The 24,952-nt window shown below is 39.4% G+C and overlaps 1 protein-coding gene across 2 annotated transcripts in view; it reads left to right on the top strand.

Annotated features, from left to right (window-relative positions):
* Positions 1-24,952, top strand: part of LOC108701278 (alpha-1,6-mannosylglycoprotein 6-beta-N-acetylglucosaminyltransferase A) — an 87,332-nt gene that overhangs the window by 51,643 nt on the left and 10,737 nt on the right. For both annotated transcript variants that reach the window (XM_018235681.2, XM_041577482.1), the window contains exons 6-11: positions 5,754-5,825; positions 6,163-6,324; positions 6,658-6,827; positions 8,842-8,976; positions 12,616-12,749; positions 14,161-14,294. In XM_018235681.2, the coding sequence (XP_018091170.1) occupies positions 5,754-5,825; positions 6,163-6,324; positions 6,658-6,827; positions 8,842-8,976; positions 12,616-12,749; positions 14,161-14,294 (807 nt within the window). The remainder of the gene's footprint in view (positions 1-5,753; positions 5,826-6,162; positions 6,325-6,657; positions 6,828-8,841; positions 8,977-12,615; positions 12,750-14,160; positions 14,295-24,952) is intronic.

Raw genomic sequence — 24,952 nt, forward strand, 5'->3', positions numbered from 1 at the left:
TTACTCCCAGTCCGGCCCTGTAGACAAATACAAGAGGTCCTCTGCACTCACACCAATTATCAATATATTTAAGACATAGACATTTTGTGCATACTGATACTGAAAAATACCTTACCCTTTAAACAAAACAGGGATTGTTTGTCCATATATTGCAATATATTTAAGCTGGCCAACTACGTCAAAGTCATCCCATATCTGGCCAGTCCTATTTTCATCTGATTCATTAAGAATTCAATTGCTTAATTATACATTTTACAAAAAAAAAAAAGCCATATTTTTAATAACATTGCAAAAATCCACAATCTAAGTGATTTTATACAATAAGTGGACTTAATGTAGCATAAACAAATAAAATTATGCTTTGGGTATGAAACAAAGCATTTCTGCAATAATTATGGGTATCCAGGTAATCAGTGAAAGTCTGTTATGTAAATGTGTAACTATGGTGTAAAACTGTAAACACTGTCCCTGTTTAGTTATTTACATTTTTCTTAAGTGACCCCACAGTAAGCATTAGGCATTCTTCAAATATAACCCCCCCCCCAAAAAAAAGATTCACCTACTAAAGAAAATGTAATTCTAAGCAACTTCCCAATATACATTCACAACTTGCCATCACATTTTCATCTTTATCCATAGTTTTATTTTTTCCCATCACTATTTCATTCCAAGGATTCTGACTTCCCAAACCAGCTTTTTTAAAGTGTGTAAAACAATACCCTGCAAGCCCTGAGTGGTAGAGCTTGTATTCCTTTGATTAACGCTCTGCTGCAAAGGTTGTGCTTCACTGTGTTTGTGAATGGAAGCATGAAATGAAATGCTCACGGCTGTGACGATGGTACGACTGTAACGTCTGTGGGGCCTGACAGTTTAGATAACTTGAAAATCAAGTAATTAGTCAGGGCAGCAAGGCCTTGCTCATTTGCCTATTCACATAATTGCTGCAAATGATATCATTATAAAGTATTGCTAATTGGATGTCCTTGCCCCATAGAGATAAGATATATTTATCCTATTATGAGTAAAACATTATATATATATATATATATATATATATATATATATATATATATATATATATATATATATATATATATTACCCATGTAAACATATATGCAAATGTGGTATTGATGCTGTGTAGTTTTGAACTGAGCACCCCTGTTACTGTCTTAGTTCAGCTCATACACCAACTTGCTATTTACTGAGGGAAATATAGCCACAAAATTTCACTCCATTTGAATATTGCAGAGGGAGGGGTATGTAATGGGTTTAGATAAATATGATCTGTATGGAAAGACCTAGGAAACAGCAGCAGCTTGAATGTGTTTTCTTCAGGCTCAGTGTTTACTTTTTGGACTTTTCCAGAGCGTGGGCTGGGACCCGGTCCCAGGCTGTCTGGTTCTGGAAAAGATCCAGCCTCACACACTTGGAGCCAGGGGAATTCAGACTTTAGCTAAAACGGGAAAACAGTTGTTTCCCATGCTCTGCTCTGCTTTCCTTTTTATTTAAAACAATAAATAAATATCTATATCTATCTATCTATCTATCTATCTATCTATCTATCTATCTATCTATATATATATATATATATATATATATATATATATATATATATATATATATATATATATATATATATAAAGAATTGAGGATCCACACTCTCCTTTTCGTTTCAAAGTGTAACAACATCCTTGAGAAAGGTCCCCAGGAGGGACCGAAACGTCGGATTGTGATGTAAGAAATAAAAGTTGTTACACTTTGAAACGAAAAGGAGAGTGCGGATCCTCAATTCTTTATACCTTTAAACATTGATCAAGCACCTCCAACCAACTAACGTCAGAGGTGCGGGCACTCCAGAAAAAGTTTTATATATATATATATATATATATATATATATATATATATATATATATATATAACAAACAAGGGAAAGTTGTGCTCACCACTAGTTTTTAAAATCATTAGGCGGAGGTGCAATGAGGGTGTGACCACAAAATACATATAGACAAATACAAGGTTCCTCTGCACTCAACCCATTATCAATATATTTAAGACAGAGACATTTTGTGTATACTGCTACTGAAAAATGCCTTACCCTTTAAACAAAACAGGGATTGTTTGTCCATATATTGCAATATATTTAAGCTGGCCAACTACGTCAAAGTCATCCCATATCTGGCCAGTCCTATGCTCAATTTTCATTTGATTCATTAAGAATTCTATGGTTTCATTATACATTTTATAAAAGGGACGAATATGTTTTACCTGCAACTTACTAGCTGCTTTCAAAGTAAAACTCCCAAACTTGGCTGCCCTTTTATTAGACACCAGTGGGATCACCTGACTATAGTTGGAGAGGGTGGGAGCTACAACATGGAGCTGGTCACTGCTCCTGTAGTACTATAACAAACAAGGGAAAGTTGTGCTCACCACTAGTTTTTAAAATCATTAGGCGGGGGTGCAATGAGGGTGTGACCACAAAATACATATAGACAAATACAAGGTTCCTCTGCACCCAACCCATTATCAATATATTTAAGACAGAGACATTTTGTGCATACTGCTACTGAAAAATGCCTTACCCTTTAAACAAAACAGGGATTGTTTGTCCATATATTGCAATATATTTAAGCTGGCCAACTACGTCAAAGTCATCCCATATCTGGCCAGTCCTATGCTCAATTTTCATTTGATTCAAATGAAAATTGAGCATAGGACTGGCCAGATATGTAAAACATATTCGTCCCTTTTATAAAATGTATAATGAAACCATAGAATTCTTAATGAATCAAATGAAAATTGAGCATAGGACTGGCCAGATATGGGATGACTTTGACGTAGTTGGCCAGCTTAAATATATTGCAATATATGGACAAACAATCCCTGTTTTGTTTAAAGGGTAAGGCATTTTTCAGTAGCAGTATGCACAAAATGTCTCTGTCTTAAATATATTGATAATGGGTTGAGTGCAGAGGAACCTTGTATTTGTCTATATATATATATATATACTCATCGGAACATGATCAAATTTTATCAGATTTCACAGATGGTACAAAAGTTAACCCTTTCTGAAGCAATTTCGCTTCTCCTGTGCTTGCAGATTATCTTATGTGGAGAAAACTGATTTGATGTTGAGATTGCGAATTGATGCTCATAGGTCAGCCATTAATGTAGCTTATAGAGATAAGAAAACCACCAAACCGGTTGCTCAACATTTTTTTGAGGTGTGGCACCATTTAGATACTTTTAAATATATGGCAATTGATCATGTTCCGATGCCTAGGAGAGGAGGTGACAGATCCCACAAATTATTACAACGTGAAGCTTTTTGGATCAAAACACTGGATAGATTGTCCCCTATGGGAATTAATTAATACTGTTCTTTTAGCTGTTTTTTGGATAAGCGATTAAAATGTGGGTGTTGCTCTGTGTACATAACTATATTCATTTATATCTAATATTACCTGCCCCACTTGCTACAAATGTTTTCATTTGCTGTGGCTATATAATTAGCTTTACTGAGTATTTTATTAACTGATTAACTAAGTAAGAAACACACTTGTTGGTGATGTCATGAATTAGGTGGAGCTTATTTGGTTTTAAAATTGTGTAATTGTGTCAGTTTTAATTATGGTGATGCATTTTGACAAAGGCTCCAGACTAGTGATGTGCAGGCCGACCCGATACCCGCGGGTTTCCGGGGGGTTCGGGTCGACCTCGCAGTGCTCCTCGCGGGTGGCGGCATTCAAATGGCGGCATCCGACTTCCGGGTTCCGGTTTTATAGTCTCGTGTCTGCTCGCAGGGTGGCAGCTGGCAGGGTGGCGCGGGTCTATAAAAGGACCCCCGGAAGCGGGTGCAGGCAGGCGCGGGTTAGGGTTGGGTGCGGGTCAGGGTTGGATCAGTCGTTTGGAGTTCAGTGTGCTGAACTATTTGGAATATATATATATATAGATATAGATATAGATATAGATATATATATAGATATAGATAGATCTATATCTATATCTATATATATGCTGTATTTTTTCACCTGCAGGCTGGTTTGTAATCATAGCAGCTTGGTCGCCTTTACCTGTATTCTCAATGTTATTTTAGGGGGTGTTTAAAGACAGATGTGCAGAGTGGGCTGGTTACAGTGGCAAATGAAGCCTTTACAGCAGTGCCATTTTCCAAGTATTCTAGTTTTTTTCTGCTGATAATTAAAGTTACAGTCACTGGGGGATGTGCACAATGTTATGCACACTCTCGTGATTATAATAGCTTCAGCACAATCTTTATTCCACTTCTGCCTTATTTTCTCTGAGAACGGGTATGTTCACTAGAGTGAAAAAGCCAGCTTTTCATTTCTAAGTTCAGCCTTCACTCTACTGCGCATGCGTCTGCCCAAACAGGAAAGAAAACAATATTGAAATGTTTTGTATAAAATAGTTATTATAATTATATTATTTAACAGAACTTTGTTTAACAGAAACAGTTTTTTGGTGCTCTTATTTTACCCCTTATTCTTCCTGGACACATTGGCTATAACATACTACATCAGCTCACATTGCACATGTTACTTTCCTTGTCCGAGGCATTGCAGTGTTATAATTAGGATCCAAAAACTTTAAAACTTAAATTAGTGACATTTTTGTTTGTTATAGTGATACTGATACTAAAAAACGACTTTTTAAAATATGAATGTACATTAAAAGTTACCTATAGGTCATGTTTTTCTGAGAGGTCTGTTTTTGTAAGTAATTGTTAGTTGAACTTCCTAAACCTGACTATTTTGCCAACCTGACTCTCCCGTCTCAGCCTGTCAGTTAAAGTTTCTAATGCTAACAGACTCCTGCTGCACAAGTATGGCAGCCCCCTCATAGACAAACACAGTCAGGTAAGACAGGTAATTTAAAAGCATTGGTCAAATACTTTATAGCAAAAAAGTAGCATGGAAGGCCAATATTAAGATAGATGTAAAAAAGGTATACTTTCTGGTGTCCGTATCTCTTTAAGAGGAAAATGTACCCCATGGACCCCATTTCTCAAGTGCACAAGTTATCCCAGCTGCACAGTACTTTTTGGGGCATATTTATTATTCTGTGTAAAACTAAATTGGCTGAAAAAACAGTGTAAAGCTGTGTAAAATAAACAGCCAATTTATCAAGTTGTGTGTAATTTTGCGCAATACAAACGGGAGATTTTCCGCCTTTAATTTCCATGGCTTCCAGCAGTAGTCACTCTAAGAAAAAACTCATAAATATTTTACTCCCTTTTTTATGCGCCGAAGCCTGGCAATATGTGGTGTATTATCCTGCTGTTTTTTTACACAGCATAATAAATATGCTGCTTTATATGGAGGGTGTGCTAATGGGAATACAGATGAGTACAATGGGAGAAGCCAGAATAATCTGTATATACAGTATATATGGCAGAGACCTAAAGTGAACCAACACAGGATTGCTCTTTGCTGTCAACTTAGCTGTGTTTGTTTTTGGCACCAAAATCATGGCCATAGACAACTGTTATTGGTGCTCAGTCATGTATCCATTGAGACAACTGGCAAATCATGTCCCTCTGCCAAGCAGTTTTCGTGGTTCCCTATATATCATTAGCCTGGGCCCAAAAATTCAACCAGCCTCACAACCTGTATGGCAGCTTGACCAGCTTTAGTGGGAAATTCGGGTGATTCATCCATTTGTAGACAGCCTGTGTATTCATGCTGTGTGCTAATCTCCTTTTCTCTTTTCTAACATTTCTTTACTTTTCCAGGTTGAAAACTGGTGCCCCCGACTGCCGTGGAGAGCTGTGAATCCTAATGAAGAAGCAGATAGAAAGAATCTGGTAAACTGATTTATATATCTTTTATATTTTCTCTCTGCGCCTTCCATAATGCAAGTGAGTTTTGGTTTGTGTGTGTGTGTAAATGTACAAGTGTGCTTGCAGGAGTTTCCATTAAAAGGTGAGCCTTGCTTTAGAATGTGATTTATGGAGCTGGTTGGACCATTAAAGGCCCAGGTCTGTCTTTTGTCACGACTACTTTTTATGGTGAAAATGTGTGGCACATCTGGTCAAGAGTTGCAGGGCATACTGGGAGTCATGTTGTACTAACAGCTGGAGAACTGAAGGTAATATGTAAAAAAGGAGTCCCTAGGCTGATTGCTTTATTTATTGTTTTCAGGCTGAAATCCGTACAGATTTTGACGATCTGTATAAAGTCATGGCAAAACACGAGGAATTTCGTTGGATGACTCTGCGAATCAGGAGGATGGATGACACTTGGATAGAAGCCATCAAGTCATTGGCAAAGAAGCAGAATCTGGAGAAGCAGAAGAGAAAAAAGGTGAGTTGGCAGATGTTACCGGATGAGTTGTGTGGACATGAGCTTCTTTAATGATTTATTTAAATCTAGGATAAAGGTTTTTGATAAGTTCTCAAAAACATGGGGGTGACTTTTTATTATTCAGGACAAAAATCTATACAAACCAAGTTTGGTAGTTTAAACACATGACATTTTTATATAATCATATTTCTGTTTATTTTACAGTAATTCAATATTATTGCACTGCATTGCGTTTCCGTCCTTACCTGCTTTTTCACAAATAGACTGTGCGATATATATATAATTATATTGCAAAGCCATCAATACAACTTTCCCTTTTTTTCCCCCTGCCAGATCCTCATTCATCTTGGGTTGCTGACAAAGGAATCCGGATTCAAGATTGCCGAAAATGCATTTAGTGGTGGCCCTCTCGGAGAATTAGTGCAGTGGAGTGACTTAATTACATCGCTTTACTTACTGGGCCATGATGTGAGGATTTCTGCTTCAATAGCCGAGCTGAAAGAGTAAGGAGATTACTTTCATCTCTCCAGCCACAGCGCAGGCAGAGAAAGCAGTCTGGGGGGGGATCTGTCATATTGTAGAAATAAATAAATCTGAATTTCAGCTGCATAAACAATTGTTAAATACTCTAGGCTTGAAACTCCTTTTGTGCAATTATATAATGTAGTAAAGGGTACCCCCGGCTTGCAGTATCAGATTCATTGGGGGACTCCAGACTAGGACTTGCCCCTACACCTGCATAGTGTAGGGTTCTGCAGACCAAAAGGAGAACACAAGGAAAACCAGTGACCCCCTCCATTCCCACAGCCAACAAGAATAACAATGCTGAAAATGTAGAGTTGCACTGCCGAGTTATCTTGTGAACGCTGAATAGGCGCATGCAAGAATTATATTGACTGTAAGTGCATATGCTCAATTGCAGCCATAAAGTAGTTGACTGTATGTCAAGTGGCCAATCACTAAGAGAGCTCTGCAGCTCTGCATTTCAGCACGGGTTAGTGGTATCTTGACTGTCTTAGCAGGAGGTGCTTGCTGCTGTTAGGGAGATGTGGGGTGGGGGGGGGGTGCAATGCAGGTTAAAGTTTTCCTTTTATTCTCTTTTCTTCATATATGCTGTCAAAAGCATAGGAAATATTTTGTTTATGGCAAGCACATGTGGGCACTAATGATCAAAACTCATTCTTTGTTTTGGACCAATGTCCACATTTTACACCAGTGCCTTCCTTACACCGAGCATTTCCTACAATTTACCATGGGTACAGGAGTCGAAACTAGTGGCTACACTATGAAATAATGCCACGTGCTGTTTTATTTATACTCATAAAAGTAGAGCAGAGTTGATGATGATATTAAGTGAACAACAGTGGCAGTTTTAAAGTGATTTGATTTGTATGTTATGGCTTCCATTTCTCATTAGGTGAGTACTTGTACTTATCCATTACGTGTCCAGTGTTAGAGGCTAAGTGATTGGCTACAAATTTATACTGTATGTCTCCTGCTAAATTCTGTGCTGGGCTCTATTAATCTGCAATGAAGGAACTGTCAAATGCTTTTTTGGAACCAGTAGACTTTGGCTCATATTTCAGCAGAGCTGAAACAAAAATAATTTGCATTAAGTCACACAGACCTGCTGTCTCTGCTCAGCTGAGGGGATCACTAAATGCCATTAATTCTTCAACATAGAGTTCTTTGAAAGGTCATTATACACCTAAGCTCAACAGCCATTAATGTTTTGTAAAGTGGTTTTGGATACATTTTGTAACAGCAGTAAATTCACTGGTCTGCACACACACTATATATCTGCAGTCGGGGACGTGGCCCCTCTTTTTATTAATATTTCATCACAAAGATCAACGTTTCAGGGGGTCCAACCTCCCTTCATCAGGACCCCGTCCCTGACTGCAGATATATAGTGTGTGTGCGGACCCATGAATTTACTGCTTTTACTGAGAGATCTTGAAGGGGTAAACGGAGGACCAGCACCACCATTGCAGGAAAAGTGAAGTGGCGGGTGAATGGTAGACATAACACATTACTTTGGATACATTTTGAAAAGTTTGCAAGCAGTACATTCTGTCCTGTCCTGCTTTATGGCTGAAATTTTAACTTTCTTTACAACCACAAAGATCCTATCTGATACCCATTGTAAGCAGCAGTCATGCCCTGCTTTATGACTGAAATTCTAGCTATTAGTATAACAGAGCATTCTGTCACAGTGACGCTTTCTGATCCCCATTGTAAGCAGCAGTCCTGCTCTGCTTTATGGCTGACATTCTAGCTATCTGTATAACAGAGCATTCTGTCACAGCAAACACAAGCCCCTTTGTAAGCTGGAAGTCTGTCTTGCATGTCTGAAACCAAATATTGAAATCACTGCTGTATTCTGTGCCCTTAACATCAAAGTGAGATAATAGATTGTTGATGTGGGCTTTCCTTGCCCTTTTACACTGTAGTTCTTTCTGAGTACATGCATTTCTCTAACTGACATTTTTCTCTTCTTAAAAATCTCTCTGACAGGATAATGAAGAAAGTGGTAGGAAACAGGTCTGGTTGCCCTACACAAGGAGACAAAGTGGTGGAACTCATTTACATTGATATAGTGGGACTCTCACAGTTCAAAAAGACTCTAGGCCCATCCTGGGTTCATTACCAGTAAGTTCAGTCTCCTTTCATTAATTTAATACAAATGTCACTTTCAGCAAAGGTGCAGCTGCAATGGGGTGAATAGTAAAAAAAAACCCACTGATTTGAAATCCTCTCGCTTGTCATTCCATAGCATTAGGAGCAGGTGCTGACAGACAGGTGTGTTTTGTTGTGGCTGAAATATTACAGTTCAGAAAAACCATAAATGTTGTGCTCTAATGTAGAATTTCACAAAGTGTCAAAACTGATGTCAACTGAAGATAAAACAGGCAGGTTGCATTCCAAAAAATAAGGAGGGAAACCAAATACAGAACTTTTATTGTATAGCCTCCTTAGTAATACTAGCACACAAACCAATGGCACTGAATATGTATTTATATAAGACCATAAACACATAGTAAACAGACACAAATCCATGTTTAAGAGGCCTCATTAGTTCTGTGAAAGAGAATAAGTACAATTTTAGAAAAGGGCGTAGTTAGGTGATGACTGTCCCTTGATGTGCTGACAGATACAGGAGGCTGCAATAAAAGTCTTACAAAACTTTCAACGTCTTGTGGTTTTAACAAAGAAGAGACTTTCTGAGAATACAGCTTGCATGGTGCAACTTTGTGCAGAAGAAGGAAGTTACAGGTTTTATTGCTCAGAAGTGACTGTTGGAGATCTTATCGTCTATTTTAGGTTTCAGTTATTTAAAGAGAAAATGTAACTTCCAAAATAGGTGCAACAAAAAACATTTAACCAAAACTGGCCTATCACAGGATTATGGGGCAAATTCACTAAGATGCGAAGTTGCGCCAGGCGCAACTTCGCCGCACTTCGCCAGGCGTAGTTTCGCCAGGGCTCCGCAAATTCACTAAAATCCGAAGTTGCGCACAGGGGTAGCGTAAGGTTGCGGAATTGCGCTAGCGTTGATTCGCTATATAAAGCGAAGTTACGCTAGCGAAGGCTAATTTGCATACGGCGCGAAATTCAAATTTCAATGGAGGAACACGTATCTGCACTACAAATGCCTAGAAAACCTTCAAATCAGCAAATATAAATTTTATTTTGCCCTACACATGTGCCCACTGTATAGGTAAGTTGCCATGAGTCAGGAAATGTAGGGAGGAGGAAGGGGAGCCCCAAAAAATTTTCGATCTTTTTCAGCCATCATGTAGAAAACACGCCAGCGTTTTTTGGGACTTAGAAAAAAAATAGACTTTTTTTTAAACAATCCCTATCTACTCTATTGCGCTTCGCCAGGTCTGAGGTGGCGAAGGAAGTCTAGCGTAAAAGGTAGCGTTCAGTACACTGCGCAAGTTAGTGAATTTGCGTAGTTTCGTCGCTAGCGAAACTTCGTCTGGCGTAAGGTTGCGAAGTAACACTAGCGAAACTACGCCAGCGTTCGTTAGTGAATTTGCGCAGTAGCGAAAATGCCAAACGCTAGCGAATTAACGCTAGCGTTCGGCGCTTCGCGGCTTAGTGAATTTGCCCCTATGTTGGAGGCTTTTGACCCAGTCAAATTGGACTGTGTTTGGGGCCACGACTATGGTGTTTGGGGGTTAGCCAGATATCTATAAAACTTCTCTGAATGGGTCTGCATCTGGTTGTTACTTGGCTATTCAGCCCAGCACATGGGAGCCCTAATTAGGCAAAAATATGCTCACTCAGGACTTGGCAACATTAAATGAAGAGCAGATCTTCCTGTGTATATGTGGACAGCTTTTTTTTTTTTTTTTTAAAGTTTTTTTATTGAAATTTTAAACATTAAACATAATACAATTAGAAGAAGAGTAAAGGTATAGTAAAGAAGAAAGTTGAGAAAGAGGGGGGGAGGGGGGTAAGGCATAAAATATCACAACCATTATATTAGTACATCGGCAGTTAACTAGATTGCACAGTTAGCCAGGCACCCCATATCGCTTCAAATTTTCCAGGGCAGCCTCTTGAAAGATATGTAAGTTTCTGGTTCGAGAGAGAGTCATTTATCAGTTTCTGCCAATAGTGTATTGTGGGGGGGTTGAGTGACTTCCAGTGCATTAATATGGCTTTTTTGGCATAATACAGGAGCTGTAGGTAGCATATTTTAACATAGGAGCGTAGCTGCAAGCCCTCTATTATCCCCAACAGACAGGTTTTCTGGCGAACGAATACTTGGTAGTGCAAGCTTTTCATTCAAGTATTGAAGTACTGCACTCCAAAAGCTCTGAATTACCGGACAGGACCAGAAGATATGAAACATGGTACCAGGTTCCACTCTGCACTTAGGGCACAGATCTGATACATTATCATATATTTTTGCCAAACGGGAGGGGGTTAAGTAAACTCTATTTAAAAATTTAATTTGTATAAGCCTGTCCCTCATAGATATAGATAACTCCGTTACAAGCTTTAGTGCATCTTTCCACTTTTCGTCAGTCAGGTCAGGGATATCGTCTCGCCATTTGCCCTTAACTCTCTCAAGGGGAGAGGGACCAGCAGTAGATAATATCGTATACAACCAGGATAGGGGTTTAGTTAGGTCTAACCTGTGTAAGTAGGTCTCAAGGGTTGTCACCTTCAAGACGACAATTGCAAATAACGAAATAGCATATCCGGGTGGGGGTGCAGTTCCTGTTGGATTGTTTTACAGTCACCATCAGTGACCACATCACCTAGGGTTATATGTGGACAGCTTTAAGTACATTCTCTTTATTTTATACCTTTCCACCAAGCTGGTAGCAGTTCCACATCATATCTGCATAAGAGAACTCCCTGTTGCTAGGGTTTATGACCCCTTTAGCAGAACAGCTTCCCTCTGTGCTTCAAAAAACTCTGTAGGGGTTTATAATGCGTTAGAATGGTTGTGCATGTATAATAGCAGCACTAGATCTGTGCAGCCTCTGTACCTGCCACTTGCTTCGGTGCAGTATCTCTGCTGTCATATGTAGGAATATGTATAGGTTGGAGAGAAATATGGCAGACAGCTTACCCTGAGCAGCACAGGTCTAATGGAATAAGGTTATATGGGGCCCTAGCCTTCTCTTCACATTACCCAACCTAGATTTCACTTTCTCTCCACCATCAGCCTTCCCTTTGCCCACAGCCATTAATACACCTCCCATACTTTGTAGACAGAGAATTTGATTTTGTAGGCAGAAAAACACACACCCCACACGCCCCCCCCCCACACCTCTTTATCCAGAAGCCCATCATCCAGAGAGCTCCGAATTATGTGAAAACTGTCTCCCATAGACTCCATTTTATATGAATAATTAGAATTTGTAAAGATTTCCTTTTTTTCTCAGTAATAATAAAACAATACCTTGAACTTGATCCAAATGAAGATGTAATTAATCCTTATTAATCAAAAAAACTATTGGGTTTATTTAATGTTTAGATGATTTTCTAGTAGACTTCAGGTATAAAGATCCAAATTAAGGAAAGATCCATTATCCGGAAACCCTGAGGTCCGGGTCTGGATATGCCTGGGTGCAAACCAAGAACAAAAATGTAAAACAGGAGAAAGTCTCGGACTCACAGGGCTTAAAAATCAATTAAAAGTTTTTATTTCACAAAGGGAAGACCTGACGTTTCGGTCAGCAATCTGACCTTTTTCAAAGGTAAACCCAATGCAATGATCCAGTGTGCAGATTATCAGGAAACTAAATTCCCCATCTCTTTAAGGTGCATGCTGCGTGTTCTTGATTCCTTTGGAACGGAGCCAGAGTTTAACCACGCCCACTACGCGCAGTCAAAAGGCCACAAAACTCCTTGGGGCAAATGGAACCTTAATCCTCAGCAGTTCTACACCATGTTCCGTAAGTGTGTATTTCTCTACATTCCTGCTTAAGTGCAGAGTTACACTGTGAAGTTGACCAGAAGGGGGGTTAGTTCCCCTTTAACTGTGTGAAATTGACACCTAATAATTGAAACCGGAAGGGGGGTCCCCTTTAACTGTGTGAAATATACTATCATTAAGTTAATAATTCACTTGCAGTGAGTCCTATTAAAGAGTGAGCGCTGGTTTTCAACTATTGTGACCAAAATACTTCCATAATCGAAAAAGGGTCATAGTGTCACACCAGACCCATGTGAATTTGGCTTGCATTGATCATTAGCAGGTTAATTCAAGAGTTTTGCCTGACAGAAGTATGCACTGCCAAGGATGGACAAGATGTGCTGAAGGCAGAAAACATGGCAATTTGCCCCAGATTGTTGCACTTTGTCTGCCTTTTATAAATGAGCCCTGTTGTCCTTCAGTTATACATGATGCACATTCTTTCCGATGAGATTGTCCCTGAAGCCTAGAAATCTATTTATTATTCCCCTAATAACCTATAACTCCTCAGTAGCTCAGTGTATGCCGTCATTCTGCGAATAAGCATTTGCCCTCTGTTTTCCACGTAATGCGTGGCCATTGCAGTTTATTAGTCTCCTATTAGCTTGTCAAAACACGGGCAGGCTGAGCAAATACAAATTGTTTTATCGATCGCATTTGTTCCCAGTCAGGTTTTTTTTCTCCTCCTTAAAAATGTGCTCTGTCTTCATTTACCTACATCCCTCACTAAAGAGCAGCCACTTTCCCTAGCCTAGTGCTGAAGTTTGGCATTAAAAAGGATATAGAAAAAGGACCTAAAGCTGCTAATGCAAATATCTCCGTCCTTATTTCTGTGCTCTGTGGCTCAGCTGTGTCTTGGAGGGAGCCAGTTGGGAATATCAATCACAAACACAGAAGTGGGGGTTAATATTTTTCTTAGCTGAATGGCATCTCCCCCTGCATACTTGGTAAATTGATTTCTTCCATCCTCTTCAGGGTAGTAAAAGGGACCAATTAGGAGTTCTTCAAATGTGTAGTTTGTGTGGTGCATTATTCAAATACAGAACATTCTTTCTCTGTATATTTGTATGTATTCATTTTGAAGGGAGGTGCAATATTGTTTCCCTTAGACAGTACAGTATGAGGGTACCGCTTATTGTGTGCCCAAAACATTCCATCTCTATATATTTGTTTTTATAAATGCGGGTAGGATCTACCATACCGTTTCCCTTAGAAACTACAGAATGAGGATATAGCTTATTGTGCGCCACAAACATAGGTGGGAGTTGGAGTCAATTTTGTAAAGTGAGAAACCAAACAATTGCCTTTACTATTATGAGGTCCTGCCCCAACTGCCTATTACTAATCTGAGCCTTATTAAAGACCCCATGTTGCATGTCTTGTTTTTCCAGCTCATACTCCAGACAACAGCTTTCTGGGTTTCGTGGTGGAGCAGCACCTGAACGCCAGCGACATCCGACACATGAATGACATCAAACGGCAAAACCAATCTCTGGTCTACGGCAAGGTGGATAACTTCTGGAAGGTAAGTCACTGTACCCTTGAAGGAAGGTGACTCCGCCGTGACAGTAGAGATGCAAATAAAGGGAAGCTGCAGTTGAGAAGAAAATAGTGTCTCATCATCATATTCGTTAGCCAAGGAGACTTTTTGTGGTTTCTTAATCTTTATGGCTTCTTAATTTGTAATTAGCTGATGAAAGCTGTCTGGTCTTCTGGCCACATTGATCAATCGATCTCCCAAAGGCTGTCTGGTACAGTGTGCCTCTGTGGCTTTCACAGCAAGGAGAGGTGAATTCTTCATAAAGGGGATGTAAATCCAAAATATAACATTTTGCATAATAAAAGTAAAAGCTATTCTAAGCATATTCCCATTATATATTAATTATACGTTCCTGATGATTTTAATGTTACTTGAAAATGTAATAGCTATTAAAATCAGTTTCTGCCTGTACTGCTGTTCCTGACAACAGGTACCATTAAAACAATGTATCGGTAGTCGGCTCTCTTCCCGCAAGACTTCTTTTCCCATAATGCCTTGCATGTTTTGTAAGTAACACACCTGTAAAAAGGAAGAATCAATGATATATGCAAAGCATTGTGGGAACTGGAATCTGGGTTGGAGGAGAGCCGACTAATGCTGCATTGTTGCAAAGGTGCACGCAGTCAGGGCTAGCAGTGCCATGAATAGAGAAGATCAGTCACATAATGTTTTCAATAACAATATTTAAATATAATTTTGAAATCATTAAGCATGTGTAATTACCATATGCAAAATATTTGCTTTGAATCACATTTGTTATTATCCATGCATCATTGTATATTTTATATTGGGGTTTATTACTCCTTGAAAGGGAGAGTTCACCCTATTGTAGACCCAGAATCTCCAACCCGTGACTTGAATTAGCCTGTACTGCTAATTGTCTCTGCTGCATGACCTGTCATGAACAAATCCTAAAAACTTTTTTGTGAAGGACAAGCAAATGTTGATAAACTACACTAGAATATTCACACCCCAGTGTCCTAACAGTACAGACTCACAGTGTACTTTCTTGGGTTTATTGACACTAGACACACAGTAGTATTTTAAGTGAATGTTGCAGCAATCCTGCCCTGCTTTATGGCTGAGATTCTAGCTAACGGTATAATAGAGCAGTCTGACCCACTGGACAATGGACGACAGTTCTGTCTGATATCCAATACTTCACTGCAGGATTCTGAGCCCTTAAAGGAAAATAAAAACCATTTTTAATAGTTTAACCACCTCCAGAGCCCTCTCTTCCCCTTCCAAACCATTCTACTGGAGACCCCATAAACTTCACTGTTCTCTGTACCAGATTATAAGAAAACCATAGTAGGGCGGCAGGGTTGTGGGTGCTATCTCACATCACTTCAGGTCCTATTCTCCCATCCCCTGATGGGAGTATGCATGGCTGAAGCCAATTCAGACCTCCAACTGTGTATGATTGATGTCACAACTGTCATCGTGAAGCAGTGTGAGATACCACCCACCAACTCTACTCCTCTACTTTGCTTTTGAAAACAAGGTACAGAAAACATTTTGGGGGTCTCAGGAATGTGATACGAAATGGTAGAAAGATGGCTGTGGAAGGGGCCAGTCTATTAAGTAGCGTCTGGTTTTCCTTTAGCAATAAACAAAGAATAAATAACACATCAGGTTTCTCAGGCAAGCGGCCGGTCACAATGACAATAATTCACTTTTTCTGTTCTGGCAGCATTCCTGCCCAGTATCGGTCTGAACTTATCTGTTAATATTTCCACTGACCTGTCAGTGACTTCTTTTCAGTCCCCTACGGCTGTCACACTATTAGCATTTGAGATTCAAGGCTGTGAAACCATGAAGGTGTAAACTGTGTAGCTCCTTTGTCCTTAAGTATAAAACAAAGCTGTGCATTTCAGTCATGTAATAATCCATTGAAAAGAGCTAATTGGTCGATTTATAAAGGTATTTTTATAGGGTAAAATCTAAAATTATGAAGAAACTTGACTGTGTGTGAGGCGCCAATAAAGCAGGATGCCGGGGAAACCAAACTTGTAATAAAACGTAGAATCTTTATTAGTCCTGGTTAAAACACAAATTGGAACTGCGGGCAGAGGAACCAGCTTAACGCGTTTCGTGACCAAAGTTACACTACTATTTTCTAGACGCTAGACCTGCAATAGCCCACTGAAGTGAATAGATCATATTTGCATAACACTAGTTTAATATGTGGAATTTGACATTGTGTACCATGGTGACTGCCATATTTAGATGCTTTTTTTTATATCTCTTTATAAATACAACCTCCAGTATTTAGTTAGGCTTATGTCACCTGTGCCGATTTTGGCCATTTTGCCTGCTGCATTATTATTCTCATTCACAGACACTTTGCATCCTGAGCATTGACTATGCTCATTATATCTGGTAAAAGGTGCAGAGCAGAGTGCTGTTGGCCAAAAGGCAGCCTAAGCATTAAATACAGGGCTCTCCTGCATCCTTGTGCTCTGTAACTAAAATGCCCGAATGACATGCAATCTAGGGGATCAATCCAGGGGACACATAAATTGTACATGCTGCTCACCGCCTTCCCATCTCTGAACACAGCACTTCCAGAAGCATGCGATGTATTCATTGCTCTTCTAGGAGCACAAAACTTGTCCTAGTAGTGCGAACCCACTGGGCAACATGCAAAAAAAACCAGAGCCCTTTTTTATACTTTGCATGTTGCCCCTTGTTAAGTAAATAAGCCCTTTCATATGAATACACAAAATGACCTCCAATTGCTATCAGGAATGATTAGACTCTAAGGGGCAAATTTACTTAAGGGCAAAGTGACGAAAGCTGCCAAAATTTGCAAGCGTGACGTAATTTTGGTACTTCGCTGAATGGCCGCTGTGAAGGAGCGCTAGTGAAGGGGATAGACTCTAGTGCTACTTCGCACTCTTACACCAGGCGAAGTTTCACTCTGGCGAAAGAGCGTTACTTCGCAAATTCACTAAGTTGCAGATTTTACTGAACATTAACTCTTGCGCCAGACTTGCCTTCGCCACCTCAGACCAGGCGAAGTGCAATAGAGTAGATAGGAGTTCCTCAAAAAACAGTTGAAAAAGTCCCAAAAAAAACTTTTCATTTTTTACGGTGATAGGCTGCAAAAGATCGTACATTTTTTTCTGGGGTACCCAGCTTCCCCCCTACATTTTCTAACATATGATACATAAACTATACACTGGGCACATGTGTAGTGCAATATAACAACTCTATTTTATTTTATTAAGCTTCCCTGGGCTTGTGTAGTGTAATGTATTTGCTGCAACATATACGTCCTTTCAACTTAGTGAATTTGCCCCTAAATGTGCCATAGACTTCCATTCCCAAAATAGCAGTCAAAGGAGTTCTCCTTTGATTAGTCTTCCTCCATACCTCTCTTAATGGTCCTGCTATTGTATTGTTTTTTTTAATCTTGTTAATGTCTTGTATTAAGAGTTTCTATGGTATTCCAGATTATTCAGTAAAACCACATTACGGATTATAGATACATGGATATGGAATCTGAACCTCTAATGTATCTAGGGAGATTTATTTTCAAAGTTTTATCATTGACAAACACATATTTGTCTCTAATGTCATTCCACCTGCTTTGTCTGTGCTTGCAGTGACCTCGTTTTTTGGAACAAGGTCAACAAAGCAGCCGTTCCCTTATCTCCCAACAAGTGGCAGAGGATGATTCTCAGCTTCACAGGATCTAAATGTTTCTTCTCCGGTTACATGTAGTTCCCTTCCCACTTTATAGATTCTGTCTCTGCACCAGAACACCTTATACCCTATTGTTGGTTGCAGAGAGCTTGCAGCTCTAACTGGTGCCGCTATGTTTTGGCACATTCATTCCCAGTACCTGTAAAGAAGCAACACAGGGAACCTCTTTCATATCCATTATCAGGAACAAACCCATTGTTGTATTTGTCAGTCTGCATTGTGCTTGCCTGATAGGGTTACGCATAGGATTCCTTTGGAAATGTTGTGCCAAAACACTTCCCCTAAACTCTATGGGGCAAATTCACTAAGCAGCGAAAATGCGCTAGCGTCGCCTTCGCCGCACTTCGCCAGGGAAATTTTCGCAAGGGCGCCACTAATGCACTAAAATCCGAAGTTGCGCTCAGGGAGGCGAACGGTAGCGAATTTGCACAAGCATTAATTCGTCAAGTAAAGCGAAATTACGCTAGCGATGCCTAATTTGCATACGGCGCCAAGTTACAGTTGAATGGACGTATATGTAGCAGCAAATACATCACACTACACAAACCTGGGAAAGCTTCATAAAATAAAATAGAGTTGTTATTTTGCCCTACACATGTGCCCACTGTATAGTTTAGGTGCCATATGTTAGGAAATGTAGGGGGGAAGGAGGGTACCCCCAAAAAAATGTACGATCTTTTTCAGCCTGTCACCCTTAAAAATGGGAAAAAAGCCAGCGTTTTTTGGGACTTGAAAAAATTTCAACTATTTTTGAAGCAATTCCTATCTACGCTATTGCACTTCGCCTGGTCTGAGGTGGCGAAGGCAAGTCTGGCACAAGAGGTAACGTTCAGTAAAATGCGCAAGTTAGTGAATTAGCGTAGTTTCGTCCCATTCGCCATATCGCAACTTCGCCTGGTGTAAGGGTGCAAAGTAGCGCTAGAGTAGATCTACTTCGCTAGCGAATTTACGACAGCACCCGTTAGTGAATTGGAAGATTCGAAATTACGTCACGCTGGCGAATTTGCGCCAGCGTTAGTCACTTCGCCCTTTAGTGAATCTGCCCCTATGGGTTTAATGTCATTTCTTCCTTTCAATAAAATACCTTCTTTTTCTAGAGGCATTTCCAAAACAATTAGAACTTGATTATGACTAGAGGAATTTCCAATATGAATTTAACCTTCAAATACTATAGCCTTTCCCCATATGATTGTAAATTAATGGGGCTAAGACATTTGTTCCATTAAAGGAACAATAACATCAAAAAATGAAAGTATTGTAAAGTAATGAAGATATATTGTAGTGTTGCCCTGCGCTGGTACAACTATTGTGCTAACTATACTATACTATACTATACTGCTATTGTTTATAATATAAGCTGTACAGCGATGGGACAGCCATTCAAAGCTGAAAAAGGAGAAAAGGCACAGGACACACAGCAGATAACAGATAAACTCTGTGATTCTTCAGAGTGTGCTTGAATGGCTGCCCCCATGGCTACAGAGCAGCTTGATAATATAAATTGTAATTTTGTTTTATAACAAACACACCAGTTTTACTAGTGGAGGGCAGCAGTACATTCTATTGTCATTCCTTCAAAACACTTTAATTTTTTGGTATGGCGGCATTTGCCATATAACTATGATGTAGAGATTACAGATATTTGCCTTACAACTATGATGGCATATGATTAGACACACTTAGCATAATTTCCCATTGATCTCTAGGGGCAGCAGGCATTTGCCATGTATGATGTCACACATTTACCATACAACTATGATGTCATGGGATATGCCATCTTGCATATAAATTTGTGCTTTAGGGACTAGAATATATATGAGCTTGATCACGAGGGAGTAGAGGCATTCGTTTACATGCATGACATGTTATATCATAGAACTATAGCAACTTCAGATATGACGTTGGGCAGCAGGGACAAGTACTTTCTGTATGAGTTTGATTTCTTTTGGACTGGAAAGATTTTCCCACACAGCTATGTTCCATATATATTAGATCTCCTTCTAGAGCTTCTTCTCATATGAATTTACCCTCCTCAAACTAGAGAATTCCCATATAGTTTTGAAACCAGAAATTTAGAAATCAGAATTTAGAAATCAGCATTTCCTATATAAGTTTCCCTTTCTGGACTGGATCAGTTATCCACTTGAATTTAACTTTATCAGTACTCTAGTCAAGGTGCTTATAATTGGGTAGATTTGGTCTATTCCCTTGTGTGTGTGTGTGTGGTGGGGGGACCAAAATAACGGCATTTATGATCAATATGTATTAGGGTGGTCAAATCCCCATACTAAACTAGTGGATCCTCTACTGTGTAAGCAACTTTTAGATAGAATTGTATTGACTACAGAAGTTTGATATGACGGATTAGAGGCATTTGGGTGCGACTTTGATGTCCCTGGACTAAAGGCATTTCCTATACAGAACAATAATTCCAGCAAGCACCTGGCAGCCTTCCATTCACTCCCCTTACTTGAATTTGGTGCCTGCTGATCAGGAAGGGGCCCCTCCACACCCGGCTAGATTGTGCTGTGCATTAAAGTGCGGAAATATTACTGATCTACTTTATATCTCTCTGCAGGAAGCAAAGTGTTATTTCATTTCTATCTGGCAAGTCCCTTAGCATTGAAAGGTCACTTCCATATTGTTCTGCGGTTCTGGTAATATCAGTGCTTTTGTCTGGCAGCATGAGATTGTTTTGTGTAAGAGAGTCTGCAATGTCACCCTACCCTGGGAATCCAATAATGATCCCAGTAATGATCCCGACTCACCTCCGGCGCTGCTAATGGGAATGTTCTTGTGTCTTATTCTGAGTCTATAGTGTGCAATCTTCTGATTTACCTTGTCTCTGCTGTTTTCAGCTTTCTCCCTTCATTGTGTGTGCAAGCCATAATAACCAATAACCTTGCAGAACTGGAGTCGAGTGGGGAATAGAAATATATTTCACACAAACCTTTTGGGGTTTGTGAAATCATTTTCTATTTTTTTAAGAACAACAAGCCCATGTGTCCATGCAAATACTGTTACTGATTTACTTTGACCTGCGGCAAATCTGGTTAAAGGAGACATATAGGATCAATGAAACCCTCCCTAATTTTGTAGGCAATAATGTATATTATATGGTGCTGGTTTTAATTTTGGCTGCAAATTAATATTGTTTTCAAAATTAGCCCTTTTATTTGAGATCCCCATAGATGTTCTCTGGTCCCTGTTTCAAATGAAGGGTGGGTATGTCTCTGCCAGAAACACGGTATGAGGGGGACAACCAATCACAGCCCTGCAGTCGCACATCCAAAAAAAATGCTTCAGTTCCCTATCAGGTCAGCCTAGCTGTTGATTGGTTCCTACCCTACAGTGCAGTGTACTGAGTGCCACTGTCTTCCCTGCACAGCCTGGTAAAGGAGGCAGCAGGAAGTGGAACAGATAGGAGGGACTAGTAGGGTTTTTGCAGAAATTTTTACCAAACAACAAATTCCTTTTATACTAAGCATTTAATGCTGTGGCACATTCTTTTTTTAAATAATATGTCTCCTTTAAGTAAAATTAAATGAAAACTTTTATGTCTATAGTTACTTAATCTGTTTCAAGAATAGAGGAGTAATTTATGAATGCAAGTGCAGCATTGGAATGCAATTCACTGTGTGTTTTACCCAGAACAGCACTTTTTGCGACTGGGAATTTCATCAGATGCATTTAAAAAATGCATTCACTCTTGCATTTGGACTTGAATTGGACACAAATGCCTGAAAATTGTATCACATTGCATGTCCTTTCCTGCACTTGTGTCAAAATTATTTTTTGGTACCAGTCTCCTATGTCTTGAAGGTGGTGGTAGTTCCAAGGTTCCTCTGCATCAGTAGGTACAATTGTGTGTAATTCGGAACAGGAGGTGGAGTGGTGCGAAGCACGAGTATAGGGAATCACAATGATGCAAATACCTTTCTATAAAAAGCATCAGTGCATGCAACAACTGCATTCATTTGGCGTTCGTTGGGCGTGGCATCCTTGATAAAGGTCCCAGTGGGGACCAAAATGTTGGATACAGCATGTTGAAATAAATCACATTGTTTGAAGAAAAACTGGAGTGCTGGTCCTTATAGAAACGCATATAATACAGATCTACCTTGCACCCAGGAAATAAACACAGTCAGAGTGCAAACAGTTGGACTAAGGACATTTTGTGCATACAACTACTAAAAAATGCTTTACCCTTTAAACAAAACAGGGATTGTTTGTCCATATATTGCAATATATTTAAGATGCTACGTAAAAGTCATCCCATATCTGGCCAGTCCTACACTCAATTTTCATCTCATTCATTATGAATTCTATTGCTTCATTATAAATTTTAAGCTGGCCATAGACGCAAAGAAAACTTCCCCATCTCCCGACCTGCCATTAACCATTCCGATCAAATAAAGTACAAAAGAATAGATCAGCCGATGTTCTGCCCCTGACAGCAATCGTACGAAAATTATGTCCGATCAAAGCTAGTGACAGTCTCCCTCTGAAAATCGTACCATATCCCCGTATATATGGGATTATATATATATATATATATATATATATATATATATATATAATTTTTTTTTTTTTTTTTTTTTTTTTTACAATGATTACAAAATAAAGAATTTTGGTGAAAAAAGGTTTATAAATAACAATTGTGACTGCGGATCCCCATAATTCATCTGTTCTTTATGATTGTCGAAGGATTTTATTCCATCTTAAACCCCGTGCTAATCATTTTCCATGGAAACCTCTGAAAAAGCAGGTTTTCTGTAACCAAACTACAAAACTCTTAAAACATCTATCTAGTTACCTTTATACAGTTGGGCTTTCCAGACATATCACTGAAGGATGATAAAGGGGATTACACAGGACTTTTCTCTACATGTCAGTCCTAATCTTTCATGTGTATGAGATTTAGAGGGTGCAGTGGAGGGGTTATACAAAGGGATTCTCCTCTCTGTAACTGAGAAGCTTTATTGGTTTGTTGCAGTGCATTTTTGTCTGTCTTTCTCTCCCATCCATTGCTGTTCCCCTCTTTTCCTTTTGCTTCTAATTGGATGCTATCTAAGCCCCTTCATTAATATAGACTCTAGTCCACCAATCTTGGAGCTGAATTATTTTCCTGCCTCTCATTTATTTGTATGGTGGCATTTTTTGTTTTAATCTGTAGTCAAGGAGTTAATGGAACAGTAACACCAAAAGATGAAAAGGGTTTGAAAGGAATAAAAATATAATGCACTGTTGTGCTGCACTGGTTAAACTGGTGTGTTTGATTCAGAAACTCTAATATAGTTTATATAAACAAGCTGCTGTGTAGCCATGGGGGCAGCTATTCAAAGCTGAAAAAGGAAAAAAGGCACAGGATAAACCACAGTTAACAGATAAGCTCTGTAGTATACAATGGGATTCTTGAGAACTTATCTGTAATCTACGGAGTATCCTGTGCTTGAATGGCTGCCCCCGTGGCTATGGTGTATGTAAACTATATTTGTGTTTACACACACCAGTTTTATCAGTGCAGTGTAACTACATAATATTGTCATTCCTTTCAAACGCTTTTCATTTTGTGGTGTTTCTGTTCCTATAAAATAGCTCCCTGTATCTATGAGGCAGGAACCCCTCTTATGTTCTTCTTGCACCCTTGCTCAAGCCTGATTTTTGTCTTTGCAGTATAGAATTTTCTCTGATTTTCAGCACAATGAATTTATTTCACAGCTTAGGTTTTGGGTCACATTAAAAAAGCCAGAGGTCTGAATTCAGCAGTTGATGGGTTACGTTTTCATACCACAGAGTACATGTATCATCGGGACAGAGCTGAGATTGAGCTGAGAAGCTTAACAGAGTGATTACAGCAGCTTTGCCATTGAACGGACCAGTAGAGTATTATCCAAAGCTTTCAGCCTCCTCATAATTTTGAAAACCTCCCTCCCTGCTCCTGGCTGGCTCATCTGCCAGTCTAAAGCTTTAGTGGCATTTACAAGTGCAGTCCCAGTGGTCCCAATTTATTATTTTTGCTATGATACTTTTAACAGCGCCAAATTTTCTTATCACACACACTGTGCTTAGTTTTATGAGGAGTCAGTTAATCTTCCTTTACATTGAAATGCCGGGTTTAGGTGGAACAGTCTCAAATCAAAGACCCCAAAAGTAAGGGGGAGATGTAGACGAATTGTCCCAATTTTTGAATGTTGGGAGCTGTAATTTATCTTGGCTTGATTAACTGACATAAGACTCATGAAAACAAAAATCTGATTGGCTGCTTTTGGCTTTTTTTCTTCCAGAGTACACGTTACACCTGCTCTTTTTGTGAATTGTCCCTCATACAGAGAGGTGTGGCTTATTGTCTCCCTAATGGGGCAATATACACCTGTGCTGAACATGAGCTCAATAGATAGGACTTATATTAGACACGCATTCTGTCTGTTGGCTTCATTTAAAATTGTATCTGGTATTCAGCCTGTTGTCCAGCTCTTGGAAGCAGTCGCTTTAGTTGATTTTCCAGCAGCTGATTCCTAAATGTAATTTCTGTCCATGATTCTATGATCATCCCCAGTAATGAGTCCAAGTATTTGCTAGTGCCCAGGGACACCAGTGCCAAATAAATAGGCTCATTAATAGCAGATGATTGTATGAATCACTTTCTATGTCAAACTCTGATCCTGTTTGATGCTGGGAAATACAGATTTGATTATCTGACAAGATTGCTACAGGCTGATACAAAAAAATATGTGGGTAAATACTAGGGATAGATGGGATTGACTTTCCCAGAGGAAGGCTTCTACCTTATCCTGGGAAAGAGAACAGCCCAAGTATCAGGAAGTGCAGAGAATCCAGGGCCATATTGATTAGCCGTGTTCATGCTTCTGGTTGGTGATGACTGCCAGGGAGCAAGTTACCCTTAGTAACTCGTGGGCTGCTGCTCCTGA

This window comes from Xenopus laevis, chromosome 9_10L (genome assembly GCF_017654675.1).
Source record: "Xenopus laevis strain J_2021 chromosome 9_10L, Xenopus_laevis_v10.1, whole genome shotgun sequence".
Classification (NCBI taxonomy): domain Eukaryota; kingdom Metazoa; phylum Chordata; class Amphibia; order Anura; family Pipidae; genus Xenopus; species Xenopus laevis.